Genomic DNA, 24,158 nt, shown 5'->3' with positions numbered 1-24,158 from the left:
GGAATAGGAGAAGAAGAAATCTAGACTCCAACCTCACTCCTAACACCAAAAAACAAAAACAAAAATTAACGGATTGACAACATAAATATAAATAATAAAACTAAAGATAACAGATGACAAAAACAAGTGTGATGGTTAATCTTTTTAAAAATTTTTAATTTTATGTGTATGTGTGTATTACCTGCATGTAGGTAAGTGCACCCGAGTCATGCAATGCCCGCAGAAATCAGTAGAGACTGTAGGATCCCCTGGGACTGGAGTTATGGACAGTTGTTAGCTGCCAGGTGCGTGCTGGGATTCGAACCTGGGTCTTCTGCAAGAACAACCAGTGTTCTTAACCACTGAGCCATCTCTCCAGCCCCTAAAGTAATATTTTTTTTTCTTTTCTTTTTTTGAGACAGGGTCTCCTTGTAGCTTCAGCAGGCATGCACTACCATGCCTGGTTTAAAGTAATATTTCTAAGAGTGAAGTCTGGAACTTGTCCATCCAAAGGTAACCAGTTAGCTGAAGTATGGAACACTTATACGGTGGAATGCTATATGAAGAAGAATGAGAGGAGCTGGGAATGGTGGTGCATGTCTGTAATCTTAGTACTCAGGAAGCAGAGGCAGGCAGATCTCTGGGAGATTGAGGCCAGCCTCAGCTACATGAGTTCCAGGCCAGTCTGGGCTACATGAGACCCTGTTTCAAAACAAGCAGAATGAGGGACTTCTACTTTCAGCCATCATGGAACAATGGGGCAAGTGCAGAGATCCCTGTAAGGGCCTGGTTACTACCTGGTGACAGTGTCCACCCCACAGTGCAAGGATGGGGAGTCTAAACAGGATGTGGTGGTCTTTCTGAGTTGAGCAAACATGTCAAAGTTTAGGTAGGCCAAAAAAGGCTAGACTTTAAAGAGAAGGCTTCTTTAGAGGAGAAAGGCAGGAAGGAGCTCAAGGCAAGAGCTTGTAGCAGAAACCAGGGAAGAACTGTACTTACTGGCCTGCTCCCTCTGGCTTGCTGAGCCAGCTTGCTTACACAGTCTAGGCCCACCTGCCTGGGGAATCCACTACTGGGCCCTCCTACAGTTTCTTAATTAGTAATTAAGAAAATGCCTCAGCCTGGTGTAGTGGCGCACGCCTTTAATCCCAGCACTTGGGAGGCAGAGGCAGGTGGATCTTTGTGAGTTCGAGGCCAGCCTGGTCTACATAGTGAGTTCCAGGACAGCTGGGGCTACAAGGAGACCCTGTCTCAAAAAGACAGAAAAAAAAAAAGAAAGAAAGAAAAGAAAATGCCTCATCAGGCAGATCTCTGGGAGTTCAAGGCCAGCCTGGTCTACATAGCAAGTTCCAGACCAAGAGAAGCTACAGGGAGACCCTGTCTCAAAAAAGACACCCCCCCCCAAAAAAAGAAAGAAAATGCCTCACATACATGTCCACAGACCATTCTGATCAAGGCAATTCTTGAGTTGAGGGTCCCTTTTCCCAGGTTTGTTCCTAGGTTTGTATCAAATCGACACCAGAGGCTATGACAGAAATTCAGCAAAACATACCAAAAGAGTTCATGGGACAAAGTGAAGTCATTAAGCAAAGTTAGAAAAAAACGTATACAGAATTTTATTTTGCTTTTTTAGGTCTCTGCCTTTGGTTCCTGACACAGACCTCCTAAAAATTTGTAGATAAGAACACTAGAAGAAAATGAAGAAAAATTTAATATCCTTTTTCTCATTCTTTGACACCTTCGTACATGTCTATGACGCGCTTTGGTCATTTCCACCCCTCATTACTCTCCCTCATCTTCCACTCCTGCGTTTGAACCCCTTCTTCCTTCCAGCAAGTCCTACTTTCATGTCTTTGTGTGTGTGGTGGGGAATCTTTAATATTTTGTCTTTGACCTTCGTTCCTGACCCAGACAGAGCTCCCAAGACCTTTGCAATTTTCTGAGTGACAGGAGCATCTGACACAGAATTCCAAGTTCCTTGGAATTTTCTAGATAATAGGAACATCTTTTGCTTTAATGAAGAGACTTGCATTGGACTCCTGAAGGGCCTCAAAATGAGGGCTGACTTCAGGTGGACCGACCCTGCAATTAGAGGGTTGGAACTTTCGGGCTCATCCACCTCCCCCAACATGGCCAGAGATGAGAGAAGGGTGAGGGTGAGCTGATATCAAAGAGCTAATGACGTAAATAATCATTTCTATTCAATATCAATACCACATCAAAGAGTCTATTCAATTAGTAAGGCAAGAACAAAGAGTAAGAGGTATTTGGGCTGGCAAAATGATTCAGTGGGTAAAAGTACTTGCCATGAAGCCTGATGAACTGAGTTTGATACCCAGAACCTACAAAAAGGTAGAAGGAGAGAATCGACTCCAAAGCTGTCCTCTTATTTCCATATGGATGCACACCCACACATACATGTCATAAACACACACAATACTAATAAATAAAATAAATTAAAAAGAAGAGGAATTCACATTGGGAAGGAATAAAGCTGTTTTTAGTAATAGGAGACATGACTGTCCAGCTGTGTAAGGCATTAGCTCAAAGGCAAAGACCACCAGAATACCCATGCACATGACATGTTCAGCTGATAGTCGATAAACACACCAACGTAATTCAGTGTGTATGTATGGGTGTTCAACATACTGTTCTGGAACAAGTAAACATCTATATGCAGAAAGGGAATCTTATCCCTTACTTTCCACTATATATAAAAAAGAACTCTCAACAGGTCAGAGGCTTAAATGTTAGCACTAAACCCATAACAATTCAAGACAAAAACAAGAAAAACCCCTTTTGATCTTGGGGTTGAGAAAGATTTCTTAGATTCAACACCAAAAGTATAATACATAAAAGAAAAATAAGGTGATTAAATTGGGACTTCGTGTTTATTAAGAGAATAACAAGAAAACCATTTATTCCCTTCCCCAGGGCTCAGGAAACATTGAAGAAGAGGGGGTGGAAAGATTGTAAGAGCCAGAGGTTGGGGAAAGCCAGGGGAAAACAGTGTCTTCTAGATATGCGGTACACTGCACTCATGAACTGACAATGGCTGTGGTTGCCTGCACAAGACTTGCCCAAGATCAAGGCAGTCAACATTCTAGCATGGAAGGAGAAAGGATTCATGAGCCCATACCCCTGTCTGAAAAGTGACTTGACTGACAGCTGATGGTTGCTAGGGGAGGGAGAGTTATTTTTCTTTAGGGGTATGGTCCCTGGTAGGCTGACCATGCTTCAATGGATGGCCCCACATCCATGAGTATATGGGTAGCATAAACTGGACTCAATGGGTTATAAAAAAGTAGGGGGGGGGCAATGTGAAGTTGAGGGGGTAGAAGTACATCTGGGAGGAGTTAGGGGGAGGAGTGGGAGTGAGTATGATCAAAATACATGTATGCACATATAAAATTCTCAAGAGTAAAAATATTATATTAAAAAAGAAAGTCATGGGGATGTCGGCGAGGTGGGCAGGGATGCAGAAAAAAAAAGTCATTTATCTGACAGAGTCTATCCAGAATATTTAAAGAACTTGCAATTCAATAAGATAGCCAATTAGAAAACAGCAAAAGATTGAAATAGAAAGTTCCATAAAGATAAACAAATGAAAAGTAAGCCCCTAGAAAAATAGTATTATCAGTTATTAGTAAAAGACTAGCTAAGAACAGAGAGATATTATTATAAATTATATTATTATATAGTGGCTAAAATGAAAAAGACAGATGGCAAGAACATCCAACAGTTGGAACACCCATACATTACTGGTTGGACAGCAGAACAGTACAATCATGTTCAAAGACAGTCTGACAGTATCTTACAAAGTAAGACTTACGTATAACACAGGATCTGGTCATTGTACTCATAGGTATTTACTCATGAAAAATGAACATATATGTTCATACAAAAGCCTGTACTATATGTTTGAAGAGTTTTTTCTCCCCCAAAAGCCCTAGTGCTATAGTAGTTTTTAAAAATAATTTTTAGGGGCTGGAGAGATGGCTCAGTGGTTATGAGCACTGGCTGCTCTTGAAGAGGACCTGGGTTCGATTCCCAGCACCCACATGGCAGCTACAAACTGTCCTTAACTCCAGTTCCAGGGAAATCCGAAGCCCTCTTCTGACCTCTGAAGTATTGCATGACACGGGTGCACTCACATACATGCAGGCAATATACCCATACACATAAAATAAAAATAATGCATAAAAAATTTGAATTAATTTTTATTGAATTTTTGTGTACTTCATACATAAAATCATCTTTATATCCTTTCCCCTTTGACACCCTCCCATAGCCCTCCACTGCAGTTCATACATTCTGTCATTTGTATTAAGACCTATTATGTAAAGTTAGTGTCCCTCAGTACAAGTTCATCCACCAGCCTATCTCTTCAAGATCAGCTCTTCCTCACCCAGCAGTAATCAGCTACCAATCTTCAACTAAGATTGGAGCTTGCTGTTCATTTCTACAGTTCTGTGCTGGGTTTTTGTCTGCCTAAGTTTGCATGGGTCTTGTGCGTGCTGACACCATTGCTGTAGATTTGTATGAGAAGGGTCCCAGGCACCTGCAGGACTATTTCCATATGGTCATGTACCTCCTCCCTGGCTCTTACACTCTTTCCACCCCCTCTTCTGCAATGGTCCCTGAACCCTGGGTGGGTAGACCTCAATATAGGAGAACTGTCCAAGGACCCACACTTTGCCAACTCTTATTCGCTGCCTTTTGGCCATGTGTGACCTTTTGTGTTCCTGGTCCTCTGTTGCACAAGGGAGCTTCATTGATGAGAACTAGAAGATGCATTAGTGTTCTTTTTATGCCTTGTTCTATGTTCTGTAAGTCTTAGGTGTAGAGGTTGCATCCTAAATGTGCCACTTACGCTTGGGCAATTCACAGAAAATCTCTGTGTGTGACTAGTGGCATAACTCTGTAATAATCTCTGTCTGTTGAAAAAGAAGCTACTTTGATGGGTGGTGCCTGGGATACTTATCCGTAATTTTTTGTTGTTGTTTTATCTTTTTGAGACAGGGTCTCCCTGTAGCCCCAGGTGGCCTGGAACTAAGTAGACCAGGCTGGCCTTGAACTCACAGAGATCTGCCTGCCTCCTGAGTGCTGGGATTAAAGGCATGTGACACCACGCCCACCTACTTACTTGACTATAAATTTAAGGATCCATATTTTGCACATAGTAAGAAATTACATTTGTCTAGGGATATGAGAGCCTTGGGTTTTCTCTAAGACCTATGACCTCTCCAGTTATGTGTATCTGGCTAGGTTTACAGTACCAGATATAAGTTTTCTCCCATTGAGTGGGCTTTAAGTCCAATTAGGTAGCTGTTGATTACCTCCTCCAAGATAAAACCTCTATAGTAGCTTTCTTTATAATTGTCTCAAACTGAAATTAGCTTATATGTCTTTTGAATTCTGAGTAGATGGACTGTTTGTTAGTAGACAGACTGAGTAGACAGACAGTTTGAAGACTATTCAGCAACCAAAAGCAACAACTAGCATATACAGATGCATGGATTGTACAAAATGGATGCAGTACACTAAACGAAAGAAGCTGTCTCAAAAGCTTCATACTATGATTTTGTTCATTTGTTAGTCTAGAAACACTACCCGGAAAGAAAACAGGTCAGTGATTGTCAGGGGCTGAGGGTGAAAGGGGACCTAACTATAAAGGAACACAGGGAATTTGGAAGGAGATGAGAATGTGCTCCTAATGCCTGTGGTGGTCACACAAAGTATGCAAAACTCAGAATTACACTAAAAGGTCAATTTGACTGTATACAAATTAAACTTCAACAAATCCTACCTTTAATAAAATTACAATGTATCTATACAATGATATATTATGCAATAATTAAAAAAACGATATGGGGGACTTAGTGGATAGTTTAGAGGTAGACATTGGGTTTGGTCCTAGGCACCCCCAAAATAAATTAAAACAGAAAAAGAGATGGAACAACATATACAAGTAGTAGCATAATCTCTAACATATTTTTACAAGTAAAAGGAAACTATAGAACAAAACAGTCAATGTGCTCCATTTGTGATCATAGTGGCTGTCTCTGGGGAAGAGGGCAAGAGGGGCATTTTGCATTAATTGAGTCGTAACCCCCCTCCCCTCCACGTATGCACACACACACACACACACACACACACACACACATACACACACACTATTTTCTGTTAGAAAAAGGAGAAAACTGTGGTCCATGTCAAGAAAAACTCACAATGCCTAGGCTCAGGGATGGAGTCTTGTAGGCTTGTGAAAGCGTGTAAGAATACAGAGCACAGTTCTAGACACTTTAAAGATGCAAACAACAGCTAGAGGATTTAAGGCAATGGGAGTCAATTCAGAAGGCAGATCCCAGACCAAGGGAGCTCTATCTCAGCCCCAGGTACTCTAGGCCTGCTTTTCACAAAGAGCTAAGTGGGACTGGTTACAAGGGAGAAGGGAACAGTGTTCAACCCAAGATCATGGGCTTCTTGCTTTGGGGTCAGCTGCTTCGCAGCATTCCTCTGCAACTTTGTTGTGTGCCCTCGCCTCAGCCTCCTAAAGATGGGATGCATGTCCTTCCCAGAGAGCAGAGCTGCCCCCAGGCCTCTTGCAGGGGACAGAGTGCTACATCTCAATGCCCAGAGGGTCCTGAGCAGCCCTTCCTTCATCCCAGGTTGGAAGCTCCCACCGCTTTCTGAAGGATTCTGACATTGTCAAGCACTCGAGACAAGACAAGGCAGTCTCAGCTCTTTAGTCCCTATTCCACACTAAGGCCTGTTAATGGCACTTGACAAGGAATGTCTTAGGTTAGGCACAGATTCCTTTGGCAAGCTTAAAGTCAAGGAAATCAGGTGCCCCAGAATGCAAAGTGGACAGGGGATAGGTGCTAAAACGTAGACAGCGGCAGGAAACAGTCTTCATCCTTGTTTCACTTGGTTAGGTCTTCCTGAAGTCAGTCTCTGGGACTCAGCTTGGATTGATCAGTGCTAACCAGGACTAGAAGTGTTTATGCCAGGCAGCCTGGTCTGGTGGCTCTGGACACCAGGCTTCTAGGACAGCCACACAAATTCTACCTCCTCTCTGGCCTCTAAGCTGTATGGCCAGGTGCAACTCTTAGAGGTAGATATAGTATACTGTAGCAACTGCACAGTGAGATTGGGTGGGGTCAGCCAAAACTGAGTCCTACAACACCAGTGACTTAAGGTCATGAAACCCAAGGGCCCAGGTCTCACTATTGGGCCAAAGCTCACACTATACAGGCATCAGAGGAAAGAAGCACTTACCTAGGGAAGATGGCAGTCATCAGCGCTGAAGCATAGCCAGGCTTGCAAGTTCCTTCTGAAAAGTTTGCGTACTTGGTAGCTAACTCGGCTGGCCTGTGGGAGAGAAGGAAGGTCACATCTTGCCACAGGCACTGAGCAGTCAGTACATTATCAATTCATGAAGAGCCACAGGGGCTGAATAGAATAGCGTCCTTCCCTGAGGTAGGTTCTACAGCCCTTTTCCATATCAAGGTTTAGGGATCAAACCCCAAGTCCCTAAGAGAATTAGCTCAATAAACAAGGTCCCTCAAAGGTCTCTGCAAAAGGTCGCAAAGATTCTTTGCAATAAGCCTGATTGACCCTGAGGAAATCAGGATCACAACCAGGTTCCACAATTGGGCTGGTGGCACTTGAGTGCTACAGGACAGAGCCGCTCAGGCCTTGATATAGCCAGAGGCACTGGCCCTTCCACCCTTCTAGTATGTCCCTAGATACCACTCTCCTCTGCTTTTATCCTTTCTATCCCCACTATGACCCACCTAGTGGAAACCATTCACAGTGGCCTGAAAACGTGTGTTACTGGGCTACTAATGTATCCCTAACTGACTTTGGGCTAGAGGCACAAACTGCTGGGTCACTGAGTGAAACCTTGCTAGATGCCCACTCTGATTTCCAACCTCTTCCACCCTGGCCCTTGGGCCTGCTGCCAATTCTCTGATGTCCAGTTGGTCTGCTGGGTGGGGCTGGAAAGCAAGTCAGGCCTCAGCATGGCTTTCAGCAGGGATTGAGGGGTGGGGCTTGTGTGCCTGTTCTAGAAAGCCTGGGACAATGTCACCCCCTGCTGGGTGTCAAGTTCGATTCACCCCTGGGGGCCTAGTCCAGGGCCTTATGCAAATGACTACTCACTGAGTTCAGACTTTTAGAAGTCTCCTTTTTTTTTTGGTCTTTTGTCTTTTTGAGACAGGATCTCCTTGTAACCCCAGCTGTCCTGAAACTCACTATGTAGACCAGGCTGGCCTCCAACTCACAAAGATCCACCTGCCTCTGCCTCCCAAGTGTTGGGATTAAAGGTGTGCGCCACCACACCCACCAGAAGTCTCCATTTTTAAGCCTTCCCTACCAACAAAATGCAAAGCCTGAAATGCAAATACTGAGTGTGGCGCGAGGACTTTATTTGGTAGGCAAAAGAAAGGCAAAGGTCCTAACAGGAGAAAAACAGTACTTTCCTATGTAAACAACTGTATTTTGGAAATGAAATATAGACGTCAGTGCAATTACCGAACTTACTGGAAGCTTTTGGACTAAGCACAGTGACTAACACACTCTAGATAGTTTTCAGTTCCTTCTCTCAACAGTCCTGAGAGTGGGTGCCATGCACCACAAACGGACACTAGGGGCTTGGAAAAATGGAGAGCTGGACCAAGTCTATGCAGCTGCATCTGCTCTTGTCTGGAGCTACTCACATGACACCACCAGCAACACGATCACGGAGGCTGGCACATAGCCCGGCACCAGTAGGAGTGGCTGACATGGCCGGATATGGGTAGAAAAGAGGGTCAAGAAGGCCTCGCCCTTCTCTTTGGAAGTATGTACACAGCACTGCGACATTTTGAGTGCCTTCATGCCATGTCTCCTGACCCTCCACCCTCGGGGTTGCCCAACTTGTACTGGGTTTCTGTGGTCTTTCTGAATTCCAGAAAGTTTACAAAGAAGTTGGAAGACAGATGGCGCCTGCTAGTCTTAACAGGGGGCATTGTAATACTAAATGCACAACAGACAAACCTCTGGCCACCTTTCCTCTCCCCATTTTATACCCTCAGCTCTTCAAAGGTGTTTGATGAAGAAGGGCTGAGGGGGGCACTCATGAAGGGGAGGAGAAAGTGCTGGTCAGCTGGCATGCAGGGATGTGGGTGCCCAACATGACAGGTGGGAATCTACTCTTCTCAGTGAAAGGTAGTCGAATGCCATGGATGATGAACACTACCAACCCTCATTTAGAAAGCAAGTCTGGGTATAGTGGTTCATGTCAATTATTACCAAATTAAAATGCCTTAGAAATGGCCTCCTGAATGTCCCAGAGAGAGAAGAATAGGGAGAGTGTTGGGGACTCTGAGTCATACCGCAGGCTGGGACCTCTGGGGCAGTCATCGGTCAAACCCACCAAGATTAATGGTCGTCAGCTCCCTCGGGCCAGAACAGTTAGTTTCTCTAGGCACTCACTCCAAATGCCAGGAGCACCCCCCCCCCATGTCTGATTAAATCATTTGGCCCTTGTTCTTCTCCTATTCTGCAGCTGGCCTTTCACTGTGGGAGATGGAGCATTTCACCCAGTAAGAGTGCCCATTGTGCTGTGAACGTGACTACCGAGTCCCTGGGGTGAAGAGTGTAAACCACATGCACTTTAGAGGAAGCCCAGATGACCAGACTGGAACCCAAAAGAAAACCTCACTTCCACCCCCACTTTGTTCAGAAGGGCCAAGTTTGAGGAATCAGGCTGAGCAATGGGCAGTAAATGGAAATGTTACATCTGGAATCAGAAGCCTCCATAGATGACATTGACAAGCTCGTGACCTTGGGCAAGTGATTGAAAATCCCATGTTTATTCTCCTCATGTGCAGTGGGAACTGAGTCAGGCTCTGAGCACCTGGCTTGAGCCTAAATTCAATCACAGGGAGCACTGCTGCCTTGACCAATACATGCATCAGGAAGGTCAATATTTGAGAGATGAAGCGCAGCACTGAATTGCTTTGCTAAAGGTTAGATAGGAAAAATAATCAAGAGAAAGGCAAGGTGACTCATGCCTATAATCCTAGCACTTGGGAGGCTGGGCTACAGAATGAGACCCTATCTCAAAAAAACAAAAAGTGACCTGAGAGATGGCTCAGCTGTTAAAGAAGACCTGGGTTTGGCTCCCAGCACCATGGTGGCTACCAATCATCCATAACTCTAGTTCCAGGGGATCTGACACCCTCTTCTGGCCTGTGCAGGCATTGTATGACACAGGTACATTTACACACATGCAGGCAAAACACTCATACACATAAAATAAAAAGAAATTTTCAAAAAACGTGGAACTAGCCTGGGTGTGGTGGCACATGCCTTTATTCCCAGCACTCAGTAGGCAGAGGCAGGAGGATCTCTGTGAGCTCAAGGCCAGCCTGGTCTTCATAGTAAGCTTCTGACCAGCTGGGGCTACAGGAAGACCATGTCTCAAAAAGACAAAAAAAAAAAGTGAAAATAGGAGGCTGGAGGGATGGCTCAGTACTTAAGAGCACTGGCTGTTCTTGCAGAAGACCTAGGTTTGAATCCCAGCACCCACATGGGGGTTAACAGCTAGCTATCCCAACTCCAGTTCCAGCAAATCCAACACCCTCTTCTGTCCTCCGCAGGCACTGCACGGTATGGGTGCACTTCACATGTAGGCATAATACTCATACACATAAAATAAAAAAAATTTTAAAGGTGAAAATAATCAGGAGAGAATGTGATGTTCCACAGGGACCAGTGGTGTCAAACAGGGTAGGCTGCTCAGGTGTGGCCTGGACTGGAGAGCCGGACTGGGCAACATGGAGGCCACTGCTGACCTCTGCAATAGCTGTTTCACTGGAGTGTTTGGGGGAGGGTACAACTCTGTTTCCACTGGATTTAAGAGGGAACAGGAGAGGAACTAGAATCAGAACAGTCTATTTTTAGGAGATTTCTATAAAGGAGACAGAAATGCCATAATAGGTGGAGGAGGAGCAGGGTAAAGAGACTGAGGCTTGCTTGTTTTTGAGGGTAAGAGGTATCTGAGCATGTCTATCCACTGACTAGAATGAGGAAAAACTCCTGATGCAGCAGAGACAGGACAGAGGGTGTGGTGCGAGGGAGAAGGATCTAGTGTAACTGTGGAAGGGTTGGCCTTAGCTCTGTTCCCTGACCTGCCCGAGACAGTGATACCAACTCAATTTAAGCACTGAATCCTTTAGGAAATAGAACCAACTCATCCCACCCATGGTCCTCCAGTGACCTTGAGCATGCTTTCATCTTAGCCTGCTCACTTATCTCCAAACTCTTTCTCTCCCAGCTCCTTCCCTCCCTTCCTTGCATTCATTTACTCAAGTATTCAGAAGCAATGGAATCACTCTGTGTGGATTTTATCCTGGTTCCATCACTTACCAACTGTGTGATTAGGAGGTCTGTTACTGAACTGTTCTATACACTTAACGTCCACATTTTTTTGGCCTTTTTTTTTTTTGAGACAAGGTTACCCTGTAGCTCCAGTTGGCCTGGGACTAGCTATGTAGACTAGGCTAGCATTGATCTCACAGAGATTTGCCTGCCTCTCCCTCTGTCTCTGAGTGCTGAGATTAAAAGTGTGTGCCACCATACCCCAGCTTAAGTTCCACATTTTAAAAAAATTTTATTTAAATTGTGTGTGTGTGTGCGTGTATATCTGAGTACAGTCCCTGCAGAGACCGGAGACATCAGAACCCCTGGAGCTGGAGTTACAAGCAGTTGTAAGCTGCCCAATGTGGGTGTTGGGAACTGAACTTGGGGCCTCTGAAAGAGCAGTATGTGCTCTTAACCACTGAGCCATCTTTCCAGCTCTATATTTCCACATCTTTAAAACTGGGTTAGTGCTTTCTTCTCAAATTGTTATGATAGGTTTATGTTTGAAAGGGCAAGCACCTGGTCCAATGTCTGCCATCACAGTATCTCTGACTACCTGGGCTAACTGCGACAGCACCATGATCTACCAGACATGGACCTGAGATTAGAGATAAAATTGGCTAGAATTTTTTATACTTGTTATACTGATGAGCAATTGTCCATTTAAATATCTTTCTGTCCTAATCTGGGAAGATGAAGGGAACATGAAGGGGTGAGGACAACAGAGGGGACTAGGGGGTAAATATGATCAAAGCAAATTATACATATGCAGGAAAATGTCACAATGAAATCCATTATTTTGTATAATCAATATATGTTAATTAAAAAGTAAAACAAGTTTTGTAGATCCTGCCAATTTAGAATAACACATATGGTATAGAATACATAATACCAACAGACTGTTGGACAAAACTCATCTAGTCACTTTTATTTGGAATGTTAATCAACAGAAGTATGGGGTGATGGCTGGGAAAAAAAGAGTTTGAGGGCTATTCTTGAGTACTCTACAGATCATTGATGGACATCTGGTAACAGACTAATTTCTAGAACTATCTTACAGAGGACTGGGCACTTATGGGAGAAGGCTGCATACCCACACTTAGCCCACAGCATAAGAGATAATAGCAATTCAGCCTCAGCCAGTCAGTATCACCACATGGGAAAGACGCGTGTAGGAGACCCTTGCCGTGTCATTATTACTGAGTCTTCAGTCCTGTCCTTTACTCTTCCTGATGAAGATCTAAAATTACAACAGCTGCTTCTGGAACAATCACACCATTGGTAAATGGTAGAAGTAGCTTTGCTTAGCCTAGTGATCTTACTTTATTAGTAAACAATGCCATTTTAATTTTTTCTCCTAAAACAGCCTTCACATGAGAAAATAACTTAAAATGCTGTCCTAGCTCCTCCAAGGCTCCAAGATGGAACTTTTTTCCTTAAGGATGGTTCCTCTTTCCCTCCTCCACTCGCCCCCTCATGCGAGGGATTGAACCCAGGGCCTTGTGCATGCTTGGTGAGTGCTCTACCAGAGATACAACCATGGCTTGTCCTGACCGATTTTCCTCTGACCTTGTCAAGTAACAAGACCCTCTGCAGGAACTGAGGGAGAAATGCTTGTGCTGGGGCTCCTTGGGCTGTTACCAGTCTCTTTCTGTAATCACAAGGTGGCAGGTCTGAAGTCCCTCCAGCCTGGAGGTCACCGACCTTCCTCTGTGCAGACTCCGGTTTCCTTACAGTTTCTGCCTGGCCTCCCACGATAGACTCTGAAGCACTATGTCTTCTCCTGCCTGATCAGGGATTCTGGAGCTGACATTACTGCAGTTTACCCTGTCTTGGGGCCAGGCCATTGTCTTCATCCTGGTTAGACGATGTTCTCCCGGAAAACTTCCCAGTGTGCTTGCCTGAGCTGCCGCATAGACAATTCTCACCTCTACCAAGGACCTGCTACAACTGTTCCACACTTCACTTCTTTAAAAATATAAGCACACCCTCTTTCTGGGTGGTAGTGAAAAAAGCAAAGGCATTAACATACCGAGTACAAGCCAAGTGCCCAGCAGTGGATCTATGATCTAATCTAGCTTTATGTAATCCTCTAAAGCAGCTCTGCCTTCCACTTGGGCATGTGGGACTAGAAGAGTCCAGAAGACAGTTGGAAGATGTGCTGGCCTATGCTCACACTATTGAAATTTCATATGGTAAACTTAACCAGAAAACCCATTCCACATTTTCCCCACATGCTCTGGGTGATGGTGGCATTTGTGGTCATCATCAGCAAAACAGTCACACCCTGTGAGAGTCATGGGCATCAGCAAGAGTAACCCAGTAGACTGAACATGTGTCACCAGCTGAAGTGAGTGTCCTGGAGAACGGAGAGGCAAGGCCTGCACTGCTTCTATAGAAGCACTGGGGAATCACAGGACTGCCACCTACTTTTTGTGAAAGGATAGGAAAAAGGTTTCACGAATGAGGCAGACCAGAAAACAGACCAGAAGGTTCCTGAAACTGAACAGGAAGTGAAGGATCTATTGATGACTGCATAGTAAGCATGTTCATCATCATCATCTAGATCCTTGTGAATAAACCATCACTCCTCACACAGCCTGAGCAATTGGTTGACTCCAGCAGCTGGGCTTTGTACACCCTTGGAGTAGCTCTTCTCCAAGGTAAGTATGTTTTCTCATTTTTAAAATTACATTTTATTTATTTATTGTGGGGCCAGGGGCATGTGTATGGTGGTGAGAGGACAACTTCCTACCATGTGGGTCCTGAACTCATCGGGTCATTAGGCTTAGTGGCAAGCACCTTTACGTGCTGAACTACTTTGCCGGCTGTGCTGTTTTCTTTTTAACGAGAGTGAACTGGCACATGACCCATCCCCTCTTTTCACCAAAGCCCTGGCTGTCTTTGGTAGAAAGAGCACTGACTTAGCAGCTGTATTCCACCCTGTGGCCCACAGGCCGCAGGCATCCCAGGAGAGTTATGAACGCAGCCCAACGTATTTGTAGATGACAGTGGCGAGTCACAATGTCAAAAAATTGGACACTGGCAAATCTTAATGGCAGAAAGATGGGACTTTCCATAATTCTTAAAATAGCTGGACTATGAAGGCTAATGGGAAGATCAATGACTCCTGTACCAGGTAGGACAGTGCTGTGGAAGGGAAGTGATAGGTAGAGAATGGGCGGGAGCGAGCGGCGCGGATGGAGAGCACGAGGATGGAGAGCACGAGCGGTTGGATGAAGGCACCGAGACACAGATGGAATTCTCAGTGGGATACAGATCTATTTCGCACGAGATGTCAGCTCACAAGTTGTGAGCTGGGACTTTACATATGGGGGCTTTAGGGTGTGGAAGGGGGGTGTTTGGGGGAGAAATCAGGGAGGGGGAAGCAGGTAGGATTAGGGTGTGGAAGTATCTTCTTTTCCTCTTAAGAGGAACTCTGCTTATCTTATCTTTGGAGGTCAGAGGAAAGGCAGGCTGCTTCTCAGCAGAGTTTGTCCTTCTTGACCTCAAAGGTCAAGGTGCTTATCAGCTAAGTTCCCTTTTCCAGGCTCCAAAGTCTGTAGGTCCCTGTTGGGGAGAGGGGGGCTGCTATTGGAACCCTAACAGGAAGGATCTGCCAGTCGCTGTTCCCACTGCTGTGATGTGCTTCCACTCTCCCTGCTCCTTCTAGCTCCATCTGAAGGATCGTAGTTTCACTAATTTAGGTAGAAAAAAACCACAACCTGTTCCTTTCACTTCTTATTTGGATTCTTCTTTCCAACCTACTTGGCTGTCTCCAAACTTCTGCCTGATAGGAATAAGGCCAATTCTGCCTTCACGGGCTTGTCATCAGCTGGTACCCAGCATCTATGTGAGCACCACAGAGGGCTGTCTCAACAGATTTGTACTGAAATCACAGTGAAGACTTGTGTCTGACTTTCCTTCCACTTCCAGCATCAGGTAAGTCCTTAGGATTTCCAGGTATCATTGCCTCTAAACCCACTAGGTTCAGGCTTCCTCAAAGTGGTGCTCAACCCACGGGGATATAATAACGGCAGGGCACGCAGAGCCTCAGGATAAACACAGGACATCTTACTGTAGTAATAAATGTATCTGAAGATATGGAGAAGACACTATCAAAATTACACACACATATTATGGAATAGAATGCAGAGAGTGATTTTAAAGACCACTGCTGCTTGAAGGGGGCTCTCAGTGCTGTGCTCATTCTCCCCTCTACCCATGGTGCTCTGGAGGACATTTCAGAAGCACAGCATTCAGACTGATGCTTCTGTGTTGGTAATTCAAAGGTAAAAAGTTAAAAACAAAACAAAACACAAAACGAAAGCAAAACAAAACACCTTCAAGGATAAGCAGAATCAGAGTCATGCACAACAGGGTGTGAGAAGATGAAACTAGCAGCCTGGGAGAGCTGAGGGGCATTCTCAACAGAGGACGGAATATATGCAAAGCCAGAGGAGCGCAAGCTGCCACGTTGGGGAACTGCCCATGCATCAGTACCAACGGAACAAAGTCTGCGGGGACAGAGCATCGTCCTGCTGTACGGCAGTGGTCTGCACTGGAGAATTCATGCACAGAGCAATGCATGCATCAGTCAAAGAAAGGAGCAGACCTCGATCAAGGGGTCATGAAGAAGAAAGGAACCTTGTCAGATATTTGGGGAAGCCAAACAACAGAAAGTGAAAGAACACAATCGGCAACTATTGAGCAACACCAGGGGTTTGTTTTTACATTGTTGAATCTTTAGAAAGTCTGTGATTCACAGATAGCATCATTTTATGAACAAGAAAATGGAAAGACTAATTGTTCAGGAGCAGAAAGAAGATCTGTAGGCACTTCTGATTTCAAAGCCCCCGGTTGTTAGTTTATATTATTATTTTTAAATTATTTGGGAATGAGTCAGGGCCTCATATATTCTAAGCATATGCTTTACTACTGATCTACATTCCAACCTGATTTGTAAAAATTAATACGCTTGGGCTGGAGAGATGGCTCAGTGGTTAAGAGCACTTGCTCTTGCAGAGGACCCAGGTTGGGTTCCTAGCACCCACATGGCAGCTCACAACGGTCTATATCTTCAGTTCCAGGGATCTGACACCATCTTCTGGCTTCCATGGGAACTGCACATATGTGGTACACATACACACATGCAAACACACACATAGGCACAAAAATAAAAAAATATTTTTAAAAATATTCCTTATTTTTATGATTATTAGATTTACAGAAAAACCAAGCAGATAGTATGGAGGTCTTACACACCACTTGCCACTTCCCATTTTCCCTATTATTATCTTGTACTAATGTACATATCATGATTAATAATTATCAATTATAGCCCACAGGTAATTAGAGTTCACTTTTTGTGTTATAAAGTTCTACGGGTTTTGGCATATACATATTTATTCATCACTTTCCCCTTCTCCCTTCTACCTGGCAGTCACTGATCCTTTTTGTCTCTATAGTCTGGCCTTTTTTGGAAGGTCATATAGCTAGAATCATGCAGTATGTAGCCCTTCTTTACCCAGATGCTCACGTAGGGCTCTTCCACATCTTTGTGAGGATGGATGGTTCATCCATGCTGAATATCCCACTGTCTAGATGTATCAGTTTGTCTTGTTTCTTTTGGTTTTTGACAATCATGAGTATAATGTCTATAAATAGTCATGTGACATTTGTATGAATTTCAGCTGAATTGGGTAAATACCTTGGAAGATGGTTGCGAGAGCATTTGGCTTCAGGAAATGCTGCCAAATGGTGCAAGTGGCCAGCACCTTCCATATTCCCATTGCCAATACATGAGAAGTCCCTTGTTCACCTCTTTGTCAGCCCTGGAGCTGGTCAGGTGTTTGTTTTCGTCTTGGTCAGTATAAAGGCACGTGATGGCCTCTCACTGCTGTTTAAACTTCACTAATACCATGCAGCATGAGCTCCTTCTCATGTACTTATTTCCCATCTGTATGTCTTTCTTAAAATTAATTAATTAAAATTTTTTATTTATTATTTTATGTGTATGAGTGCATTGCCTGCACGTAGGTAAGTGCACCTGTGTTGTGCAATGCCCACGGAGGACAGAAGAGGCCATTGGATCCCCTGGAACTGGAGTTATGGACAGTTGTTAGCTGCCATGTGGGTGCTGGGATTCAAACCTGGGTCTTCTGCAAGAACAGTCAGTGTTCTTAACTGTTGAGCCATCTCTCCAGCCCTAATTTATTTTTATTTTATGTGTATGAGTGTATTGCCTATACGTGTATAAGTGTACCGTGTCATGCAGTGTCTGAGGAGGACAGAAGAGGGTGTTGGATCTGCTAGAACTGGAGTTATAGACGGTTGCTGGCCCCCATGTGGGTGCTGGATGCAAACCCAGGTCTTCTGCAGGAACAACCAGTGCTCTTAACCACTGAGCCATCTCTCTGTTCCCCTGTATGTTGATTTTTTTTTGGGGGGGGGTTCTCTTTTGAGACAGGGTCTTCCTGTAGCCGCAGCCAGTCTGAAATTTGCTATGTAGACCAGGTTGGCCTTGAACTCACAGAGATCCACCTCCTCTGCCTCCTGAGTGCTAAGATTAAAGGCATGCCCTATGTTGTTTAAGAGAAGTACCTGTTCAGATCTTTTGTGCATTTAAAATTTTTTTTATTATTTTTATTTTATAGGTATGAGTATATTGCCTGCATGTATGTAAGTGCACCTGTGTAATGCAATGCCCATGAAGGTCAGAAGAGGGTGTCAGGTTCCCCTGGAACTGGGGTTAAGGATGGTTTGCAGCAGTCATGTGGGTGCTGAGAATTGAACCTGGGTCCTCTGCAAGAGCAGTCAGTGCTCTTAACCACTGAGCCATCTCTCTAGCCCCTTGTGCATTTTAAAAATAGGCTGGTGGTCTTACTGTTGAGTTTTAAGACTTCTCTGTATATTCTGAATATAACTCCTTTACCCTGATTATAAATTAGTCTGTATTCAGGAATGATTACAGTGATGGGCTTGAAGGTCATACCCACATGGTTCTGACCCTGGCACATTAGAATAGTCAGGGAACTATTAATACTTAGGAGTCTCTGAGCTTCAGTTCCAACTAAATAAACCAGAATCTGCAGGTGGTCAGACCCTAGGTATGAATCATTGCATAGACATACCCTATGTGCAGACAAATTTAGTCTTGGTATTAATCATCTAGGGAAGGGGTGAGATCTCAGACAAGTAGAACCTTAACATAATTGCTCTCAGTTTGGCTGCATATTAGAATTGCCTGGAAAGATTAAAAAAATCTCAGGGGATTCTAATATGCAGTCAAGATCAAGAACCACTGTGAAAAGAGAGATCCCTGTGGGCTGCAAAGCAGGGATTTCACTGTCTGGGTCTTGGTCACATGGAGAAGAGGAAGTCTCTGAACAGTGGGCTCTGAGACAGTCTAGCAATTATGAAGCAAGGAGCTTGGCCAAGTCCTGAAATGCTGTGCTCTCCTGGTATAAACTATGAATGGCCCTGCCCAGGCTGGCTACAGTCAAGAAAGAATTCTGCATTTTCACTGCATGACTTCACACACATGTGGAATCTAACAAGGCTGAGCTCATAGTAGTGGAGAATGGCTTACCAGAGGCTAGGGAAAGCAAGGGTCAAGGTGGATGGGAAGAGACTGATTAATGGGTACAAAGTCACAGCTGGAAAGGAGAATAAGTTCAGGTGTTCTATCATACAGAGGACCATTAGAGTTAGCAATATTGTATCATATAATTTTAAACAGCTGGGGAATAGGATTTTGATTCTTATAGGAAAATGGTAAGCGTTTGCAATGTTGGCTAGCTCAAGTACAGTGAGTTGATCAATATACAATATACAAATGTATATAGGCATCCCTTTATAAAAGCACTCCACTGGAATCCATAAAGATGTACAATTACCTGTCAAATTTAAAAGCTACAATAAAAAGAACCATGTCTTTTGCAAGCGAGACTACCTTTGTGTTTCTTGTATTTTCAAGGTTCATTTCTCTGTTGTCTTCATCTTTAGAAGTCACGCTTTCACCTTTGCTTAGAAAAACCAAGAGAGAATCACATCCTCTCTCCCCTCATTTGATGAAGTATTAAAGAAATACTATGCCCTCTGGAGTCAGTGTGACTGTGGCAGCAGGTCTTGAACTGAGAGGCCCTCCAGGAGATGAGAAATTCGGGGCTAGGTAAGGCAAGGGCCACCTGTCATTCCTACCCAGATGCCTTCAAAATCTGGTAGTGGAGCATCTTATTGGATCGCTATTTAAGGTTGGCGCTGGGATCTATCCACCTTCCTCTCACCCTCTCCTTGCTTTTTTAATTGACTTAATGAACATGTGCTGAATGCTCACTGTGCACCACAAACACTGCATTAGCACTGTGGACACGCCTGTGAGGACAGTGACAATTCCTGCCCTTAGAAAGCCTAAAATTTTTCAAACTCAGTACAAAATAAACAGCATAAAAATAGAAAGCTATGTTGACTAGTGGGAGAGTAAAAATTGTGGAACAGGTCAGAGGACAGTCAGGTACTTGCCTGATCACATGTGATTCTGTGAACAAGACTAAATTGCTTATGCCCCCATCCCCTTTTAATTGACACTTTTTCATTTGTTAAAAGCATTTAAATATCTATTTCAGAGAGCTGTCCACCAATTCATCCATTCATGTAAAAATTCGCCTCTAGTTGCATTAAAAAAATATTTTTAGGCTGTGTGTGGTGGCACACACCTTTATTTTTTTTTAATATTTTATTATTTTTATTTTATGTGTATGAGTGTATTGCCTGCATGTATGTGAGTGCACCCATGTCATGCAATGCCATGGAGGTCAGAAGAGGGCTTCAGATTCCCCTGGAACTGGAGTCAAGGACGGTTCATAGCTGCCATGTGGGTGCTGGGAATCGAACCCGGGTCCTCTGCAAGAGCAGTCATTGCTCTTAATCTCTGAGCCATCTCTCCAGCCCTCTAGTCCATTTTTTCACACCTCAGTTCCCTCTCTTTAAAAATTGTTTTGTTTCTTTTTATGTGTATGAGTGTTTTGCCTACATATGTGTAGGTATGTATCACATGTGTGCAACACTCATGGAGGCCAGAAGAGTGAGCAGGATAGCATGGAATTGGAATTATGGACAGTTGTTACCTGCCATGTGGGTGCTAAGAGCTGAATCTAGGTCCTCTGTAAGAGCAGCCAGTGCTCTTAACCACTGACATCTCTCCAGCCCCAGCCAATACCTCTGTTGTTCCTGTATTTTGTTTTTGTTGAGTTTAAGATCTCACTATGTAATTCTGCCTGGCCTTGAACTCATGATCCTCCTCTCTCAGCCACCTGTCTCATCTGGGAAGAGGTGCATGCCACCATACTCAGAAGCCTTCAGCTACATTTTAGACTAGCCTGTATTTATAGACCTTTCTCAACTGGCCTGGTTTTCACAGGGCTCTGGGGGTTAAAAGCTGCTGCTTTGAGCTTTCACACCTCTGTGTCTTCACATAGAATAATTCATGAAATTAGTCTGAGCATTTAAATCCCTATGCACTTGCACACCTGGTAACTATAAAATACCACAATGAGCAGCAGACAGTTTTCTTAGAACACAGAGCACCTACCCACATGCAGTAGATAAAACCCCCACTTAATCAAATCCTGAGAGTCTCACGGGAGCTCAGGAACCATGCCCCCACCTACCCCCAAGCACCAGGATCTGGTTCCTTCAAGGCATCCAGATGACCTGTCTCCCTGGGACTAACAGGCACCTTCTAGACTCAGGGTGTCACATTCCCGAGCCTGAGATTTCCTTAGGGCCCTGTGTAGAATGCTGTGCCCTGGGATGGGACAGGGACAGAGCCTCCGCCTCACTTCCTTTCAGTCTCTGCTGAAATGCCGTTTTCCCAGGGAGTCCTACTGGGACCACCCACTTAACTTGCAGTGTCCCAGCAGCATTCCCTTGCTGTGCTCCGTTTTCTTCCCAGTGCGTACTACTTTCCTAGAGATGAAGAACTTACCAGACTTCTCCTTTATTGTCTTGCTCATTGATATACCCTTGGAGAACAGGTGACTCATAGTGGCTGCTCAAGAAATGTGTTGAAGGGGCTGGAGAGATGGTTCAGTGGTTAAGAGCACTGACTGCTCTTGCAGAGGACCTGGGTTCTGTTTCCAGACTCACAAGGCAGCTAACCATGGATAACTCTAGTTCCAGATGATCCAATGACCTCTTCTGGCCTCTGTGGGCATTGCATGACATGGGTGCACTTACATACATGCAGGCAAAACACTCACACATAAAATAATAAAATAAAATTTTAGAAAGAAATGTAGGGGCTGGAGAGATGGCTCAGCGGTTAAGAACACTGGTTGTTCTTGCAGAAGACCTGGGTTCGAATCCCAGCACCCACATGGCAGCTAACAATTGTCCATAACTCCAGTCCTAGGGGGTCTGACAGCCACTTCTGATGTCTTCAGGCGTTGCACGACACGGGTGCACTTACCTACATGCAGGCAATACACACATACACATAAAAAATAAAAATAATAAATAAAATAAAAAAAAATAAAAAGAAATGTATTCAACAAATGAGGAAGTGTTTGCTTCCCTGTTGATTCAGGAACTTTTCTCCCTGGACCCTTGCCCCAGGAATCTTGACTTTGAAGCAGACCACAGAAGACCCACTTCAGACAGTCTGGACCCTCCAAGAGACCAGACGTGATACCTGGTCTCTCCAGTCAGGCTATGACTGTGAGCAATGAGCAGCCCGCATGCCTGGCCCTGGGAGAGGATCAATGGCAACCTTGAGACCATCAACGCTCACCCCTTGCAGCCCACACATTTTGCTGACTCCTGTTTACTCCCCCCACAGTGCCCTGTCAGTCTTCCCCTCTTCAAGGCCCTGCTCTCTGCATCTTCCTGGGCCAGCTCTCTCTCACCCACTCCTTACTCTACCTTTCCATTATGTTCCCTCAGAGAGACCTCCTCTCAAAACACCATTTTAATTGTCCTCTGTGAGATAGGTTTTTTGTCCATATACCAAGCATCCTGGAATCCCTGGAATCCTCTTCATCCTCCATTCATGCATCTAAATCACCATTATATAATCTTTGTTTTTTTTAAAAAACAAAGCATCTTGCCAGGTATGGTGGTGCATACCTTTAATCCCAAAAGCAGGTGGACTTTCTGAGTTCAAGGCCAGCCTAGTCTACATAGTGAATTCCAGGCCAGCTGGGGCTACAGGGAGACCCTGTCTCAAAAAGACAAAAAGACCAAAAAAATAAAAAACAAAATACAAAAAAAAAAAAAGACCACCAAAACATCTTAGCTTATGCCACCCAGAAGTACCACCTCCTGCTGTGGTATTTTTGCTGTGGCCATTAACTCCCTGCCTCATTCACTAAGTTAATAAAGAGGTACATATGCCTTAGACTTTTCAGTTATGTTCCATTCACAAAGCTGAGAGATGGCTCAGCAGTTAAGAGCACTGGCTACTCTCTCAGAGGACCCAGGTTCAGTTCTCAGCATCCACATGACTCCCATTTCAGGGGATTTTACGCCCTCTTCTGACCTCTGTGGGCATTGTACAACATAGGTACATGTACACACATGCAGGCAATACACTCACACACATAAAATAAAAAATAATAAAATGGTTTTAAAAGATGCACAGGGCGTTGAATTACGGTAACAGGAGGGCTCCCCTGGCTTTGTTTCCTTAGAAGACTTGTTTAGTGTTTTATCAGATGTCTGTTGTAGTTGTAGATGGAAAAACTTGTGAGAAAAACAAACACCACATGGAGGCTGTAAAGGTTTTTGCACAACCTACAAAGCATTCTTGTAAGTGGCCAGTAAAAAAGGGTTTACCACTTTGCTAAATGAATAAATGCATAAGTGAAGTGAAGTTAGATACGGAGCAAGAGACAACCTGATTCCAGGTCTTGTTTGGAAGCTGCATTGTCCCTGTTTGCCAGACATGATAAAGGAACAGAGCAGGCTGAAATCTCATTCTTGGGTCAGTACTTTTATCCTTACTCTTGAGTGGGAATCTGAGACTTACTGATTAAATAAAAGTCCCAAATTAGAGTTAGTAAGATGTGGTCCTGGCCCTTTAAAACCCATTCCTGACTCTACAGCCTGATTCTGGTTTTAAAATTTCTAGTTACATTTTTATTGTGCGTGCGTGCGTGTGTGTGTGCCACAGTGCATGTGTGGAAGTCAAAGGCCAACTTGCAGGAGTCAGTTCTCTCTTTCCATGATGTGGGTCCCAGGGATCAAATTTTTGGTAGCAAGTGTCTTTATCCTCTGTGATACCTCACTGTCCCTGTTTTTGGCTTTTGGTCTTTCCCTATAGCCTAGGATGGCCTTGCACTGCTATATAGCCCAGGCTAGCAAGGAACTGGAAATCCTCTTTTCTTCCTGAGTACAGGGATTGTAAACAGGTGTGAGCCTCCAGATCTGGCTTCTATAGCTTTTTTTTTTTTTTTGGTCTTTTTGAGTCAGGGTCTCCCAGTAGCCCCAGTTGGCCTAGAACTCACTATGTAGACCAGGCTGGCCTTGAACTCACAGAGATCCGCTTGCCTCTGCCTCCCGAGTGAGTGCTGGGATTAAAGGCGTGTACCACTATGCCTGGCAATGTTTTTAACCACAAAAAAGTACTATCTTCCTGAATATCAGGCTTCATAGTTAAAAGATAAGTTCTGGCTGGGTATGGTGCACTCGGGAGGCAGAGGCAGCAGGCGGATCTTTGTGAGTTTGAGGCCAGCGTGGTCTACATAGTGAGTTCCAGGACAGCTGGG

General features: G+C 44.3%; 1 protein-coding gene across 5 annotated transcripts in view; it reads right to left on the bottom strand.

The window, feature by feature from the left end:
* Window positions 1–24,158, bottom strand: part of St3gal3 (ST3 beta-galactoside alpha-2,3-sialyltransferase 3) — a 220,428-nt gene that overhangs the window by 89,852 nt on the left and 106,418 nt on the right. For all 5 annotated transcript variants that reach the window (XM_008845386.2, XM_008845387.2, XM_008845388.3 and 2 more), the window contains one exon: window positions 7,261–7,353. In XM_008845386.2, the coding sequence (XP_008843608.1) occupies window positions 7,261–7,353 (93 nt within the window). The remainder of the gene's footprint in view (window positions 1–7,260; window positions 7,354–24,158) is intronic.

The sequence above is a fragment of the Nannospalax galili genome, unplaced genomic scaffold (assembly GCF_000622305.1).
Source record: "Nannospalax galili isolate Female #2095 unplaced genomic scaffold, S.galili_v1.0 scaffold1402, whole genome shotgun sequence".
Lineage (NCBI taxonomy): Eukaryota > Metazoa > Chordata > Mammalia > Rodentia > Spalacidae > Nannospalax > Nannospalax galili.
The sequence above is the reverse complement of the archived record's forward strand: the minus strand, read 5'-3'. Positions and strand labels throughout refer to the sequence as shown.